The sequence below is a fragment of the Equus caballus genome, chromosome 8 (assembly GCF_041296265.1).
Source record: "Equus caballus isolate H_3958 breed thoroughbred chromosome 8, TB-T2T, whole genome shotgun sequence".
NCBI lineage: Eukaryota > Metazoa > Chordata > Mammalia > Perissodactyla > Equidae > Equus > Equus caballus.
The window spans coordinates 15,086,637-15,100,953 of NC_091691.1; the positions used below are offsets into that span (position 1 = coordinate 15,086,637).

At 49.3% G+C, this 14,317-nt stretch overlaps 1 protein-coding gene across 1 annotated transcript in view; it reads left to right on the forward strand.

Moving 5' to 3' along the window:
- Nucleotides 1-14,317, forward strand: part of LOC138915193 (NBPF family member NBPF14-like) — a 48,604-nt gene that overhangs the window by 23,615 nt on the left and 10,672 nt on the right. Inside the window, exons 20-34 of the mRNA XM_070220015.1 lie at nt 577-746; nt 1,607-1,658; nt 2,475-2,644; nt 3,505-3,556; nt 4,373-4,542; nt 5,403-5,454; nt 6,271-6,440; nt 7,301-7,352; nt 8,169-8,338; nt 9,199-9,250; nt 10,067-10,236; nt 11,178-11,256; nt 11,852-12,066; nt 13,146-13,194; nt 13,820-14,034. Coding sequence (XP_070076116.1) covers nt 577-746; nt 1,607-1,658; nt 2,475-2,644; nt 3,505-3,556; nt 4,373-4,542; nt 5,403-5,454; nt 6,271-6,440; nt 7,301-7,352; nt 8,169-8,338; nt 9,199-9,250; nt 10,067-10,236; nt 11,178-11,256; nt 11,852-12,066; nt 13,146-13,194; nt 13,820-14,034 — 1,838 coding nt within the window. The remainder of the gene's footprint in view (nt 1-576; nt 747-1,606; nt 1,659-2,474; nt 2,645-3,504; nt 3,557-4,372; nt 4,543-5,402; nt 5,455-6,270; nt 6,441-7,300; nt 7,353-8,168; nt 8,339-9,198; nt 9,251-10,066; nt 10,237-11,177; nt 11,257-11,851; nt 12,067-13,145; nt 13,195-13,819; nt 14,035-14,317) is intronic.

Below are 14,317 nucleotides of genomic sequence, written 5' to 3' on the forward strand. Positions count from 1 at the left end.
CCTGCACTCAGGGAGACCACGCGTCCTCTCTTGTTTGGGGAAAACTAAGAGAAGTTGCATAACTTCTGTCTGCACATTTGGCCTGTTGAACGGTGAGGATTTCATAGCACGACATACAGCTCGACAAAAATGTGTCTATGGTATTACAGTATTGACAGAAACAGGCCTAGAAGGCACGAGATGTCTGGGAGCCCACAATGCCCCAGGAGCCTTTACTCACTGGGCCTCTGTAAGAAAAGTGGCACGGAAGTTATGCTTTGGAGTTGCAGGAACTCCTGTGGTTCTCGTTGTGTGCTCTGTGTCATGACTGCGCCATAGAGGAGAGCTGAGTCTCCTTCCTCATTAACTTGTTATCTGGACGGGGCAGTGAGCACCTGCTGCCCTCCCTCCCCCCACCACGGCAGCCTCACTTAGTTGCAGACAGAGGAGGACTGTTATCTTCTTCCTGTTTCAAGGGATGCCCTCTTTACCTACTGTGACCTCTCCCTTAGTCTTCCAATCAGAACCAGTGGGGAAGTTGCGGTGTCCAGTCTTTCCTCGTTTAATATTCTGTTATCTTTGTGCCTCTGGGCTCAGCTGGGAGCTGCAGGAGGAGGAGGAAATGGATGATGCGTGTCAGGATTCTTTGGATGAAAAGTATTTGGCTCTTTCCAGTCACCATGACTTGTCTGACTCCTGCCACCCTCCCGACAGTCCCACCCTCCCATCTGATGAGCATGAAATCTGCTCTCGTCTGGATGGAGCCCGTGAGTACTCTATTGGAAAGAGGACAAGCTCCGAATGGTCTCCCAGGTAGCCTCCATGTTCTTTGTGCTCACACCTCTGTCCGGGTACACAAATGTCTCTTTGATGGCAGGCCTTGGAGACCCATCTTGGTTTCAATCAGAATCTAGGACTCAGTTTTAAGCACACACATCAGGTGGGTCAGGTAGTTCGACACTCTTCCGAGTCCCAGGCCAAATCTCTGTCATCCCCGTTACCATGCCTGCTCCACTGCAAACAGCAGTCTCTGTCTCCTCTAAGTTGGTTTACCCTCAGTAGGGAGCCACCTAAGTGTCAAAAGATAAACACCTCTTGAATGTGTCTGGAAGTTTACCACCCAGGGCGTGGTGTGAACCCTGGCACCCTCCACCACTTGGAATAGCAAGAATCCTGTTCTCCAGGTGGCACCATAGATTCTTTGCTCTTTAGGAGTGATTAAATTCCATCCATCAGTCTAGTCTCGGTGTATAACTTCCTCCAAACCAACAGCAGCCAGCATACCTGATGGAGTAAGAGCTGAATCTTGCCACAGCCTTTCCAGAAAGCAACTAGATGAGCTCCTCATGACCTCGGGAAGAATATGTTGAACTCTTTGCCCAGGTTCAGGGAAGAGAACTTTGTTGTATTGATCTGCCAATTCAGAGACAGTCTGCCCTATGACTCAGGAAAGGAAGCCTCGTCCCTTTTCAGAAGACACAACCCGAGGCCTCCTGGAATATTCTGAGACTATCCTGTTCTCACGCTGAGAAGACTTATGTCCCTGGGTTGAAACAGGCCCCTGGGTTGGTAATGTGTCAAGAAGCAACTTTTTATGATGACTGGCCCTGTCCAAATTTATTTGCAGAAACTCAAAAAGATCAGAAGGATGAGGACAGAGATGAGCCAACAGCCCCCAGGTAACTGATAATCCTGGTTGTGAAAGCAATGGTGACATCTGAAGATCTCAAATCCAGGGAGAATTAGAAAGTACCAGTAGACCTGTTTCATCCCATCACGCTACCACGAATCACCCCTCTGAAGAATGCTGTCTGTTTCCTTGGGACTTGTCCTGTTAGTTTCCACTTGGTATTAATGTCTCAAGTTTAGGAACCTAGAATCAGCTTGACACAAGGCAAACTAACCAATCTTAGAGATTTCCTGCACTCAGGGAGACCACGCGTCCTCTCTTGTTTGGGGAAAACTAAGAGAAGTTGCATAACTTCTGTCTGCACATTTGGCCTGTTGAACGGTGAGGATTTCATAGCACGACATACAGCTCGACAAAAATGTGTCTATGGTATTACAGTATTGACAGAAACAGGCCTAGAAGGCACGAGATGTCTGGGAGCCCACAATGCCCCAGGAGCCTTTACTCACTGGGCCTCTGTAAGAAAAGTGGCACGGAAGTTATGCTTTGGAGTTGCAGGAACTCCTGTGGTTCTCGTTGTGTGCTCTGTGTCATGACTGCGCCATAGAGGAGAGCTGAGTCTCCTTCCTCATTAACTTGTTATCTGGACGGGGCAGTGAGCACCTGCTGCCCTCCCTCCCCCCACCACGGCAGCCTCACTTAGTTGCAGACAGAGGAGGACTGTTATCTTCTTCCTGTTTCAAGGGATGCCCTCTTTACCTACTGTGACCTCTCCCTTAGTCTTCCAATCAGAACCAGTGGGGAAGTTGCGGTGTCCAGTCTTTCCTCGTTTAATATTCTGTTATCTTTGTGCCTCTGGGCTCAGCTGGGAGCTGCAGGAGGAGGAGGAAATGGATGATGCGTGTCAGGATTCTTTGGATGAAAAGTATTTGGCTCTTTCCAGTCACCATGACTTGTCTGACTCCTGCCACCCTCCCGACAGTCCCACCATCCCATCTGATGAGCATGAAATCTGCTCTCGTCTGGATGGAGCCCGTGAGTACTCTATTGGAAAGAGGACAAGCTCCGAATGGTCTCCCAGGTAGCCTCCATGTTCTTTGTGCTCACACCTCTGTCCGGGTACACAAATGTCTCTTTGATGGCAGGCCTTGGAGACCCATCTTGGTTTGAATCAGAATCTAGGACTCAGTTTTAAGCACACACATCAGGTGGGTCAGGTAGTTCGACACTCTTCCGAGTCCCAGGCCAAATCTCTGTCATCCCCGTTACCATGCCTGCTCCACTGCAAACAGCAGTCTCTGTCTCCTCTAAGTTGGTTTACCCTCAGTAGGGAGCCACCTAAGTGTCAAAAGATAAACACCTCTTGAATGTGTCTGGAAGTTTACCACCCAGGGCGTGGTGTGAACCCTGGCACCCTCCACCACTTGGAATAGCAAGAATCCTGTTCTCCAGGTGGCACCATAGATTCTTTGCTCTTTAGGAGTGATTAAATTCCATCCATCAGTCTAGTCTCGGTGTATAACTTCCTCCAAACCAACAGCAGCCAGCATACCTGATGGAGTAAGAGCTGAATCTTGCCACAGCCTTTCCAGAAAGCAACTAGATGAGCTCCTCATGACCTCGGGAAGAATATGTTGAACTCTTTGCCCAGGTTCAGGGAAGAGAACTTTGTTGTATTGATCTGCCAATTCAGAGACAGTCTGCCCTATGACTCAGGAAAGGAAGCCTCGTCCCTTTTCAGAAGACACAACCCGAGGCCTCCTGGAATATTCTGAGACTATCCTGTTCTCACGCTGAGAAGACTTATGTCCCTGGGTTGAAACAGGCCCCTGGGTTGGTAATGTGTCAAGAAGCAACTTTTTATGATGACTGGCCCTGTCCAAATTTATTTGCAGAAACTCAAAAAGATCAGAAGGATGAGGACAGAGATGAGCCAACAGCCCCCAGGTAACTGATAATCCTGGTTGTGAAAGCAATGGTGACATCTGAAGATCTCAAATCCAGGGAGAATTAGAAAGTACCAGTAGACCTGTTTCATCCCATCACGCTACCACGAATCACCCCTCTGAAGAATGCTGTCTGTTTCCTTGGGACTTGTCCTGTTAGTTTCCACTTGGTATTAATGTCTCAAGTTTAGGAACCTAGAATCAGCTTGACACAAGGCAAACTAACCAATCTTAGAGATTTCCTGCACTCAGGGAGACCACGCGTCCTCTCTTGTTTGGGGAAAACTAAGAGAAGTTGCATAACTTCTGTCTGCACATTTGGCCTGTTGAACGGTGAGGATTTCATAGCACGACATACAGCTCGACAAAAATGTGTCTATGGTATTACAGTATTGACAGAAACAGGCCTAGAAGGCACGAGATGTCTGGGAGCCCACAATGCCCCAGGAGCCTTTACTCACTGGGCCTCTGTAAGAAAAGTGGCACGGAAGTTATGCTTTGGAGTTGCAGGAACTCCTGTGGTTCTCGTTGTGTGCTCTGTGTCATGACTGCGCCATAGAGGAGAGCTGAGTCTCCTTCCTCATTAACTTGTTATCTGGACGGGGCAGTGAGCACCTGCTGCCCTCCCTCCCCCCACCACGGCAGCCTCACTTAGTTGCAGACAGAGGAGGACTGTTATCTTCTTCCTGTTTCAAGGGATGCCCTCTTTACCTACTGTGACCTCTCCCTTAGTCTTCCAATCAGAACCAGTGGGGAAGTTGCGGTGTCCAGTCTTTCCTCGTTTAATATTCTGTTATCTTTGTGCCTCTGGGCTCAGCTGGGAGCTGCAGGAGGAGGAGGAAATGGATGATGCGTGTCAGGATTCTTTGGATGAAAAGTATTTGGCTCTTTCCAGTCACCATGACTTGTCTGACTCCTGCCACCCTCCCGACAGTCCCACCATCCCATCTGATGAGCATGAAATCTGCTCTCGTCTGGATGGAGCCCGTGAGTACTCTATTGGAAAGAGGACAAGCTCCGAATGGTCTCCCAGGTAGCCTCCATGTTCTTTGTGCTCACACCTCTGTCCGGGTACACAAATGTCTCTTTGATGGCAGGCCTTGGAGACCCATCTTGGTTTCAATCAGAATCTAGGACTCAGTTTTAAGCACACACATCAGGTGGGTCAGGTAGTTCGACACTCTTCCGAGTCCCAGGCCAAATCTCTGTCATCCCCGTTACCATGCCTGCTCCACTGCAAACAGCAGTCTCTGTCTCCTCTAAGTTGGTTTACCCTCAGTAGGGAGCCACCTAAGTGTCAAAAGATAAACACCTCTTGAATGTGTCTGGAAGTTTACCACCCAGGGCGTGGTGTGAACCCTGGCACCCTCCACCACTTGGAATAGCAAGAATCCTGTTCTCCAGGTGGCACCATAGATTCTTTGCTCTTTAGGAGTGATTAAATTCCATCCATCAGTCTAGTCTCGGTGTATAACTTCCTCCAAACCAACAGCAGCCAGCATACCTGATGGAGTAAGAGCTGAATCTTGCCACAGCCTTTCCAGAAAGCAACTAGATGAGCTCCTCATGACCTCGGGAAGAATATGTTGAACTCTTTGCCCAGGTTCAGGGAAGAGAACTTTGTTGTATTGATCTGCCAATTCAGAGACAGTCTGCCCTATGACTCAGGAAAGGAAGCCTCGTCCCTTTTCAGAAGACACAACCCGAGGCCTCCTGGAATATTCTGAGACTATCCTGTTCTCACGCTGAGAAGACTTATGTCCCTGGGTTGAAACAGGCCCCTGGGTTGGTAATGTGTCAAGAAGCAACTTTTTATGATGACTGGCCCTGTCCAAATTTATTTGCAGAAACTCAAAAAGATCAGAAGGATGAGGACAGAGATGAGCCAACAGCCCCCAGGTAACTGATAATCCTGGTTGTGAAAGCAATGGTGACATCTGAAGATCTCAAATCCAGGGAGAATTAGAAAGTACCAGTAGACCTGTTTCATCCCATCACGCTACCACGAATCACCCCTCTGAAGAATGCTGTCTGTTTCCTTGGGACTTGTCCTGTTAGTTTCCACTTGGTATTAATGTCTCAAGTTTAGGAACCTAGAATCAGCTTGACACAAGGCAAACTAACCAATCTTAGAGATTTCCTGCACTCAGGGAGACCACGCGTCCTCTCTTGTTTGGGGAAAACTAAGAGAAGTTGCATAACTTCTGTCTGCACATTTGGCCTGTTGAACGGTGAGGATTTCATAGCACGACATACAGCTCGACAAAAATGTGTCTATGGTATTACAGTATTGACAGAAACAGGCCTAGAAGGCACGAGATGTCTGGGAGCCCACAATGCCCCAGGAGCCTTTACTCACTGGGCCTCTGTAAGAAAAGTGGCACGGAAGTTATGCTTTGGAGTTGCAGGAACTCCTGTGGTTCTCGTTGTGTGCTCTGTGTCATGACTGCGCCATAGAGGAGAGCTGAGTCTCCTTCCTCATTAACTTGTTATCTGGACGGGGCAGTGAGCACCTGCTGCCCTCCCTCCCCCCACCACGGCAGCCTCACTTAGTTGCAGACAGAGGAGGATTGTTATCTTCTTCCTGTTTCAAGGGATGCCCTCTTTACCTACTGTGACCTCTCCCTTAGTCTTCCAATCAGAACCAGTGGGGAAGTTGCGGTGTCCAGTCTTTCCTCGTTTAATATTCTGTTATCTTTGTGCCTCTGGGCTCAGCTGGGAGCTGCAGGAGGAGGAGGAAATGGATGATGCGTGTCAGGATTCTTTGGATGAAAAGTATTTGGCTCTTTCCAGTCACCATGACTTGTCTGACTCCTGCCACCCTCCCGACAGTCCCACCATCCCATCTGATGAGCATGAAATCTGCTCTCGTCTGGATGGAGCCCGTGAGTACTCTATTGGAAAGAGGACAAGCTCCGAATGGTCTCCCAGGTAGCCTCCATGTTCTTTGTGCTCACACCTCTGTCCGGGTACACAAATGTCTCTTTGATGGCAGGCCTTGGAGACCCATCTTGGTTTCAATCAGAATCTAGGACTCAGTTTTAAGCACACACATCAGGTGGGTCAGGTAGTTCGACACTCTTCCGAGTCCCAGGCCAAATCTCTGTCATCCCCGTTACCATGCCTGCTCCACTGCAAACAGCAGTCTCTGTCTCCTCTAAGTTGGTTTACCCTCAGTAGGGAGCCACCTAAGTGTCAAAAGATAAACACCTCTTGAATGTGTCTGGAAGTTTACCACCCAGGGCGTGGTGTGAACCCTGGCACCCTCCACCACTTGGAATAGCAAGAATCCTGTTCTCCAGGTGGCACCATAGATTCTTTGCTCTTTAGGAGTGATTAAATTCCATCCATCAGTCTAGTCTCGGTGTATAACTTCCTCCAAACCAACAGCAGCCAGCATACCTGATGGAGTAAGAGCTGAATCTTGCCACAGCCTTTCCAGAAAGCAACTAGATGAGCTCCTCATGACCTCGGGAAGAATATGTTGAACTCTTTGCCCAGGTTCAGGGAAGAGAACTTTGTTGTATTGATCTGCCAATTCAGAGACAGTCTGCCCTATGACTCAGGAAAGGAAGCCTCGTCCCTTTTCAGAAGACACAACCCGAGGCCTCCTGGAATATTCTGAGACTATCCTGTTCTCACGCTGAGAAGACTTATGTCCCTGGGTTGAAACAGGCCCCTGGGTTGGTAATGTGTCAAGAAGCAACTTTTTATGATGACTGGCCCTGTCCAAATTTATTTGCAGAAACTCAAAAAGATCAGAAGGATGAGGACAGAGATGAGCCAACAGCCCCCAGGTAACTGATAATCCTGGTTGTGAAAGCAATGGTGACATCTGAAGATCTCAAATCCAGGGAGAATTAGAAAGTACCAGTAGACCTGTTTCATCCCATCACGCTACCACGAATCACCCCTCTGAAGAATGCTGTCTGTTTCCTTGGGACTTGTCCTGTTAGTTTCCACTTGGTATTAATGTCTCAAGTTTAGGAACCTAGAATCAGCTTGACACAAGGCAAACTAACCAATCTTAGAGATTTCCTGCACTCAGGGAGACCACGCGTCCTCTCTTGTTTGGGGAAAACTAAGAGAAGTTGCATAACTTCTGTCTGCACATTTGGCCTGTTGAACGGTGAGGATTTCATAGCACGACATACAGCTCGACAAAAATGTGTCTATGGTATTACAGTATTGACAGAAACAGGCCTAGAAGGCACGAGATGTCTGGGAGCCCACAATGCCCCAGGAGCCTTTACTCACTGGGCCTCTGTAAGAAAAGTGGCACGGAAGTTATGCTTTGGAGTTGCAGGAACTCCTGTGGTTCTCGTTGTGTGCTCTGTGTCATGACTGCGCCATAGAGGAGAGCTGAGTCTCCTTCCTCATTAACTTGTTATCTGGACGGGGCAGTGAGCACCTGCTGCCCTCCCTCCCCCCACCACGGCAGCCTCACTTAGTTGCAGACAGAGGAGGACTGTTATCTTCTTCCTGTTTCAAGGGATGCCCTCTTTACCTACTGTGACCTCTCCCTTAGTCTTCCAATCAGAACCAGTGGGGAAGTTGCGGTGTCCAGTCTTTCCTCGTTTAATATTCTGTTATCTTTGTGCCTCTGGGCTCAGCTGGGAGCTGCAGGAGGAGGAGGAAATGGATGATGCGTGTCAGGATTCTTTGGATGAAAAGTATTTGGCTCTTTCCAGTCACCATGACTTGTCTGACTCCTGCCACCCTCCCGACAGTCCCACCCTCCCATCTGATGAGCATGAAATCTGCTCTCGTCTGGATGGAGCCCGTGAGTACTCTATTGGAAAGAGGACAAGCTCCGAATGGTCTCCCAGGTAGCCTCCATGTTCTTTGTGCTCACACCTCTGTCCGGGTACACAAATGTCTCTTTGATGGCAGGCCTTGGAGACCCATCTTGGTTTCAATCAGAATCTAGGACTCAGTTTTAAGCACACACATCAGGTGGGTCAGGTAGTTCGACACTCTTCCGAGTCCCAGGCCAAATCTCTGTCATCCCCGTTACCATGCCTGCTCCACTGCAAACAGCAGTCTCTGTCTCCTCTAAGTTGGTTTACCCTCAGTAGGGAGCCACCTAAGTGTCAAAAGATAAACACCTCTTGAATGTGTCTGGAAGTTTACCACCCAGGGCGTGGTGTGAACCCTGGCACCCTCCACCACTTGGAATAGCAAGAATCCTGTTCTCCAGGTGGCACCATAGATTCTTTGCTCTTTAGGAGTGATTAAATTCCATCCATCAGTCTAGTCTCGGTGTATAACTTCCTCCAAACCAACAGCAGCCAGCATACCTGATGGAGTAAGAGCTGAATCTTGCCACAGCCTTTCCAGAAAGCAACTAGATGAGCTCCTCATGACCTCGGGAAGAATATGTTGAACTCTTTGCCCAGGTTCAGGGAAGAGAACTTTGTTGTATTGATCTGCCAATTCAGAGACAGTCTGCCCTATGACTCAGGAAAGGAAGCCTCGTCCCTTTTCAGAAGACACAACCCGAGGCCTCCTGGAATATTCTGAGACTATCCTGTTCTCACGCTGAGAAGACTTATGTCCCTGGGTTGAAACAGGCCCCTGGGTTGGTAATGTGTCAAGAAGCAACTTTTTATGATGACTGGCCCTGTCCAAATTTATTTGCAGAAACTCAAAAAGATCAGAAGGATGAGGACAGAGATGAGCCAACAGCCCCCAGGTAACTGATAATCCTGGTTGTGAAAGCAATGGTGACATCTGAAGATCTCAAATCCAGGGAGAATTAGAAAGTACCAGTAGACCTGTTTCATCCCATCACGCTACCACGAATCACCCCTCTGAAGAATGCTGTCTGTTTCCTTGGGACTTGTCCTGTTAGTTTCCACTTGGTATTAATGTCTCAAGTTTAGGAACCTAGAATCAGCTTGACACAAGGCAAACTAACCAATCTTAGAGATTTCCTGCACTCAGGGAGACCACGCGTCCTCTCTTGTTTGGGGAAAACTAAGAGAAGTTGCATAACTTCTGTCTGCACATTTGGCCTGTTGAACGGTGAGGATTTCATAGCACGACATACAGCTCGACAAAAATGTGTCTATGGTATTACAGTATTGACAGAAACAGGCCTAGAAGGCACGAGATGTCTGGGAGCCCACAATGCCCCAGGAGCCTTTACTCACTGGGCCTCTGTAAGAAAAGTGGCACGGAAGTTATGCTTTGGAGTTGCAGGAACTCCTGTGGTTCTCGTTGTGTGCTCTGTGTCATGACTGCGCCATAGAGGAGAGCTGAGTCTCCTTCCTCATTAACTTGTTATCTGGACGGGGCAGTGAGCACCTGCTGCCCTCCCTCCCCCCACCACGGCAGCCTCACTTAGTTGCAGACAGAGGAGGACTGTTATCTTCTTCCTGTTTCAAGGGATGCCCTCTTTACCTACTGTGACCTCTCCCTTAGTCTTCCAATCAGAACCAGTGGGGAAGTTGCGGTGTCCAGTCTTTCCTCGTTTAATATTCTGTTATCTTTGTGCCTCTGGGCTCAGCTGGGAGCTGCAGGAGGAGGAGGAAATGGATGATGCGTGTCAGGATTCTTTGGATGAAAAGTATTTGGCTCTTTCCAGTCACCATGACTTGTCTGACTCCTGCCACCCTCCCGACAGTCCCACCCTCCCATCTGATGAGCATGAAATCTGCTCTCGTCTGGATGGAGCCCGTGAGTACTCTATTGGAAAGAGGACAAGCTCCGAATGGTCTCCCAGGTAGCCTCCATGTTCTTTGTGCTCACACCTCTGTCCGGGTACACAAATGTCTCTTTGATGGCAGGCCTTGGAGACCCATCTTGGTTTCAATCAGAATCTAAGATTCAGTTGTAAGCACAAACATGGGGCGTGTCAAGTAGCTGTACACCCTTCCAAGTCCCACATCAAATCTCTGTCACCCTGGGACCCAATGCCAAGCACAGGCTGATGAACACCAGGTAAACCAGAGTGGGGAGATTCAAGAGATCATAACACACTTCCAGCCACCACTGATGCTCCTGCACAACAGGAGTCTCCATGAGCTCCTTGTAGAAAGATGGGCCCTGTGATCTCTCCTGTAATTTTCTTCCTAATTGAGTTCCTGAACTGAGCATTAATGCCTGTCCAAGGAGGGTGGTAGTCTTGCCTATTTCTTTGGAGATGTTGTTACCATGGTTCCTCAGCTCTGGAATCTGGTCTCTCTCACCTCTGAGATATCTTGTCCTTGCTAAACAGTCTGCTGAGGAACGAGACAAAGATACCTCTGTCTTTCCATGTCTGGAGTTTTCGCTGAAATCAAGGCATGGGCCCTGGTGGCCCCACCTCTATGAATCACCCAGGATCCTGGCCTCTTGAAAGCGCCAAATACACTTTCCTCCGTGGGGTGTATGGATTCCATCCATCAGTCTCATCTTGGTGTACAATCCCACCTATCTCACCAAAGACCAGGGTGTCTGCTGGGGCCAAGCTGACTCTTTCGGCAACACCTCTTGAAGGCTGCTGACATGTTCCCTGTGATCTTTGGTGAAAATAGACGTATTTAACTGTTTGCTCGACTCAGGGCAGAGGACATGGGGGTGATGATCTACCAGGGCCGGGCCGATATCTGACTAGACGTTTCTGAATTTGTCTGCAGAAAGTCATGAAGACGAGGAGTATGTGGAAGAGAGAGAACCACTGTCCAAAATGAACGACCAGGAGAGGGTAAAGGACAGGTAAAGTATGGAAAGGGTCCTAGAAAGATCAAGGAGCACAAAGGTGACCACATCTGTGATGCGATGGTCACCCAAACCTGCAGATTGCACTCCTGTCATTGCCTCAACCAACAACGACACAGCCCTCTGAATGGGGTTGTGCAGTCTCCTTCTGGTACTTGTAGAGTTAGTCTGAACCAAGGTGAACCAACTACTCTCATGGATTTCCTGTACTCCCGGACATCACGTGTCCTCTCATGGATGGTTGGTTAAAGGCAGGGTGAGATTCACATCCGCTTTCTGCAGAGTTCATCTTAGGTCGTTGGCAGGTATTTCACAGCAGGGAAGGTAACTAGACCCCCGAAAGTGGTATTATGTTAGACACTGAGAGAAGGTGGCCTAGAAGGTACAAGAACGCTGGAGTCTGCAATGCCTCAGGAGCTGGCATTGCCTGGCCGCTGATGGAGCTTTCAAAACTATTTAGGCATTTGCCAAACATGTCCAAAAACTCTGTTTTGAAGGCAAATGGGGGATGTTCTCATAGAAACCTCTGCGGAGGTCCTAAGAACCTTTGACTCAATTCCAATTATACGTTTTCCTTCCTAACCCAACATAGGGAGTTCGAATTTCTAATTCGACTTCAGGCACGAGAGCTGACCCAGTTACGCCTAAAGACACGGGAAGGAAGAGAGCTATCCCTCCTGCTTAATCAGAACCTCAAGGAGCTCCTGGGCCGCAGTGACCTTAACAACCTCCGGGGGCAGGCCTTCCAAGAGCAATTGGCTGAGGGATGCAGGCTGTCCCAGGCCCTTGTCAGCAAGCTCGGCCCAGGTAAGGCGGCCACAGGCCCTGATTGTGCTGAGCCCTCCAAGGTCCCCGGCTCACAAGAGACTCCACTTCTCCCCTCCTAATGTTTTTGCCATCTGTCCTGGTTTCCACATCACACTTGGGGTCATGACAGGACCAGGAGCGGCTGGGTGGAAGGACAGAGAGGAGAAATGTACAAGGTGGAGGTGATAGTGTTCCGAGTGCCTGCTTCCTCCCTCATTTGCCATGGCCCTTGGGACAGGGGGCAGCCTCCACCCAGTTTTAGAGCACAGAAAGGCAGACATGATAGGAGGCAGCTAGTAAGGCGGAAAAGGGCCCTGAGCTAAGCGTGGACGTTCCCAGGCTCCAGCCTGAGTTCTGTCTTTTCTAACAGTGGGTGCGGGACGGATGTCTCCTTCCTGGATTTCAGTGTCTTCATCTCTAACGTGATTAACACATGTGTTGCATGGTAGCTGTAGCATTCCAATAGGGAAGGCCTATGAGCGTACTTTCACAATGCTAGGGTCACTCACTGGGGTTGATTTCAGTACTGGGTATGGTAGAATCTGGTAGTGGGATGTGGGTTTACACTAGAATACTTAGCACTTAACGAGGAGAGAATTTTCCTGGTGAACGGTAGAAGCAGACGTGGAAGTCCCCACGAAGGACCAAGTCATGTGAGACTCATGGGACAGAATTGTTTTTCGTCTCCTGAGAGAAAGGAGGAGGTTCTCTGTGAAAGGCATGATGAGATGCAGAGTCACTGAGCTTGGAAACCAGCCTTGTGGCAGGAGGGAGGAGAGAGTGGGAGGAGCCCCTAGGAAAGCTGGAGAAGCATCTCTTGATCTGGGTAACCAAATCAATTTTTAACTCCTTGCCCAGTTCCACCAGAGCATGCCATCTGGGACCCATCAGATCAGGGCCACTTTGCCTGATCCATCAGAATACCACGGCAGCCCATTTCTTTACAGACAAAACACGACACCTTTCTGAACTCATGTAGAGGTAATTCGTGTCTCCAGGCCCAGAAAGGCACCTGCATTTGTAACGGGTGAAGTGCAACTAGCTCATGTCTAAATGGACTTTTCTCAATTTCTTTGCAGAAAACCACGAAGACGAGGCTGAAGAACAACTGGGATCACTGACCCCCAGGTAACAGTGAAGGATCAGAGGAGGGTAATGTACAATCAAATGCAGAGAAGGTTCTGGAAAGAACAGACGCAGAGGTCAAAAGTAGCTGCTTTCCTGAAGCAAGGAGGCACAAAACTGGCTGATTGTGCTGGTCTCCTCCAGTCCCCCCATCTGGATCGTCCATGTTCTTTGCAGCATGTGGAGTCTGTCTCACTCCCAGTGAGGTAACCAGGCCTAGAGACGTCCTGCCCCTTCAGACATGCCTTCTTCTCCTCCGGAGGGTCAAAACCCAGAGTCAGGTCCATACCTGCTCTCTGCATGTGGGCCTGAGCATGTTGGCAGGTATTTCATGACAAGGAAAGTAGCCAGACTAAATAAACATTCCTATTTTGCCTCAACCTTTAGAGAAGGAGGCCTAGAAGTTCCAAGATCTCTTCCAGTCTCCAGTGTCTCAGGAGCGTGTTTTCACTGGGTCACTGTGTGTAACATGCAAAAGGAAAGAAGAAAAAATGCGGTCCACCAAAAATGAGCAGATTTCTACTTGGAAGGCCTTTTGGGGATATTCTCACCGAAATCTTTCTCAAACTCCTTATCATCTCTCATGACCCCATTTCCACTCTGAGGATTTCTCTTCCCTCCCGCCTAGGAAATACCATTTCCTCATTCATGATCATGCACGAAAGCTGACCCAGATACGCCAGACGTCACGGGAAGGAAGAGAGCTCTCTGTCCTCCTCCATCAGCACCTCAGGGACCTCCTCACCCACAGTGACATTGGCAGAGACTGGGGACAGGGATTCCAAGAACAACTGGCTGAGGGATCCAGGCTGGCAGAGTGCCTTGTCCACAAGCTTAGCCCAGGTAAGGCGCCCACAGGCCCTGACTGCGCTGAGCCCCTCCAAGGTCCCTGGCTGACAAGAGCCTCGGCATCTCCCCTCATAACGCTTTCACCAGCTGTCCTGGTGTCCACATCGCACTTGGAGCCATGACAGGACCACGACTGGCTGGGTGGGAGCAGAGGGGAGAAATGCACAGGGGGACGTCATAGTGCTCCAAGAGCCTGCTTCCTCCCTGAGGGACCATGCCCTTTGGGGCAGGAGGCAGCCTCCACCTGGTGTCACAGCACACAAAGGAGAACGTGACA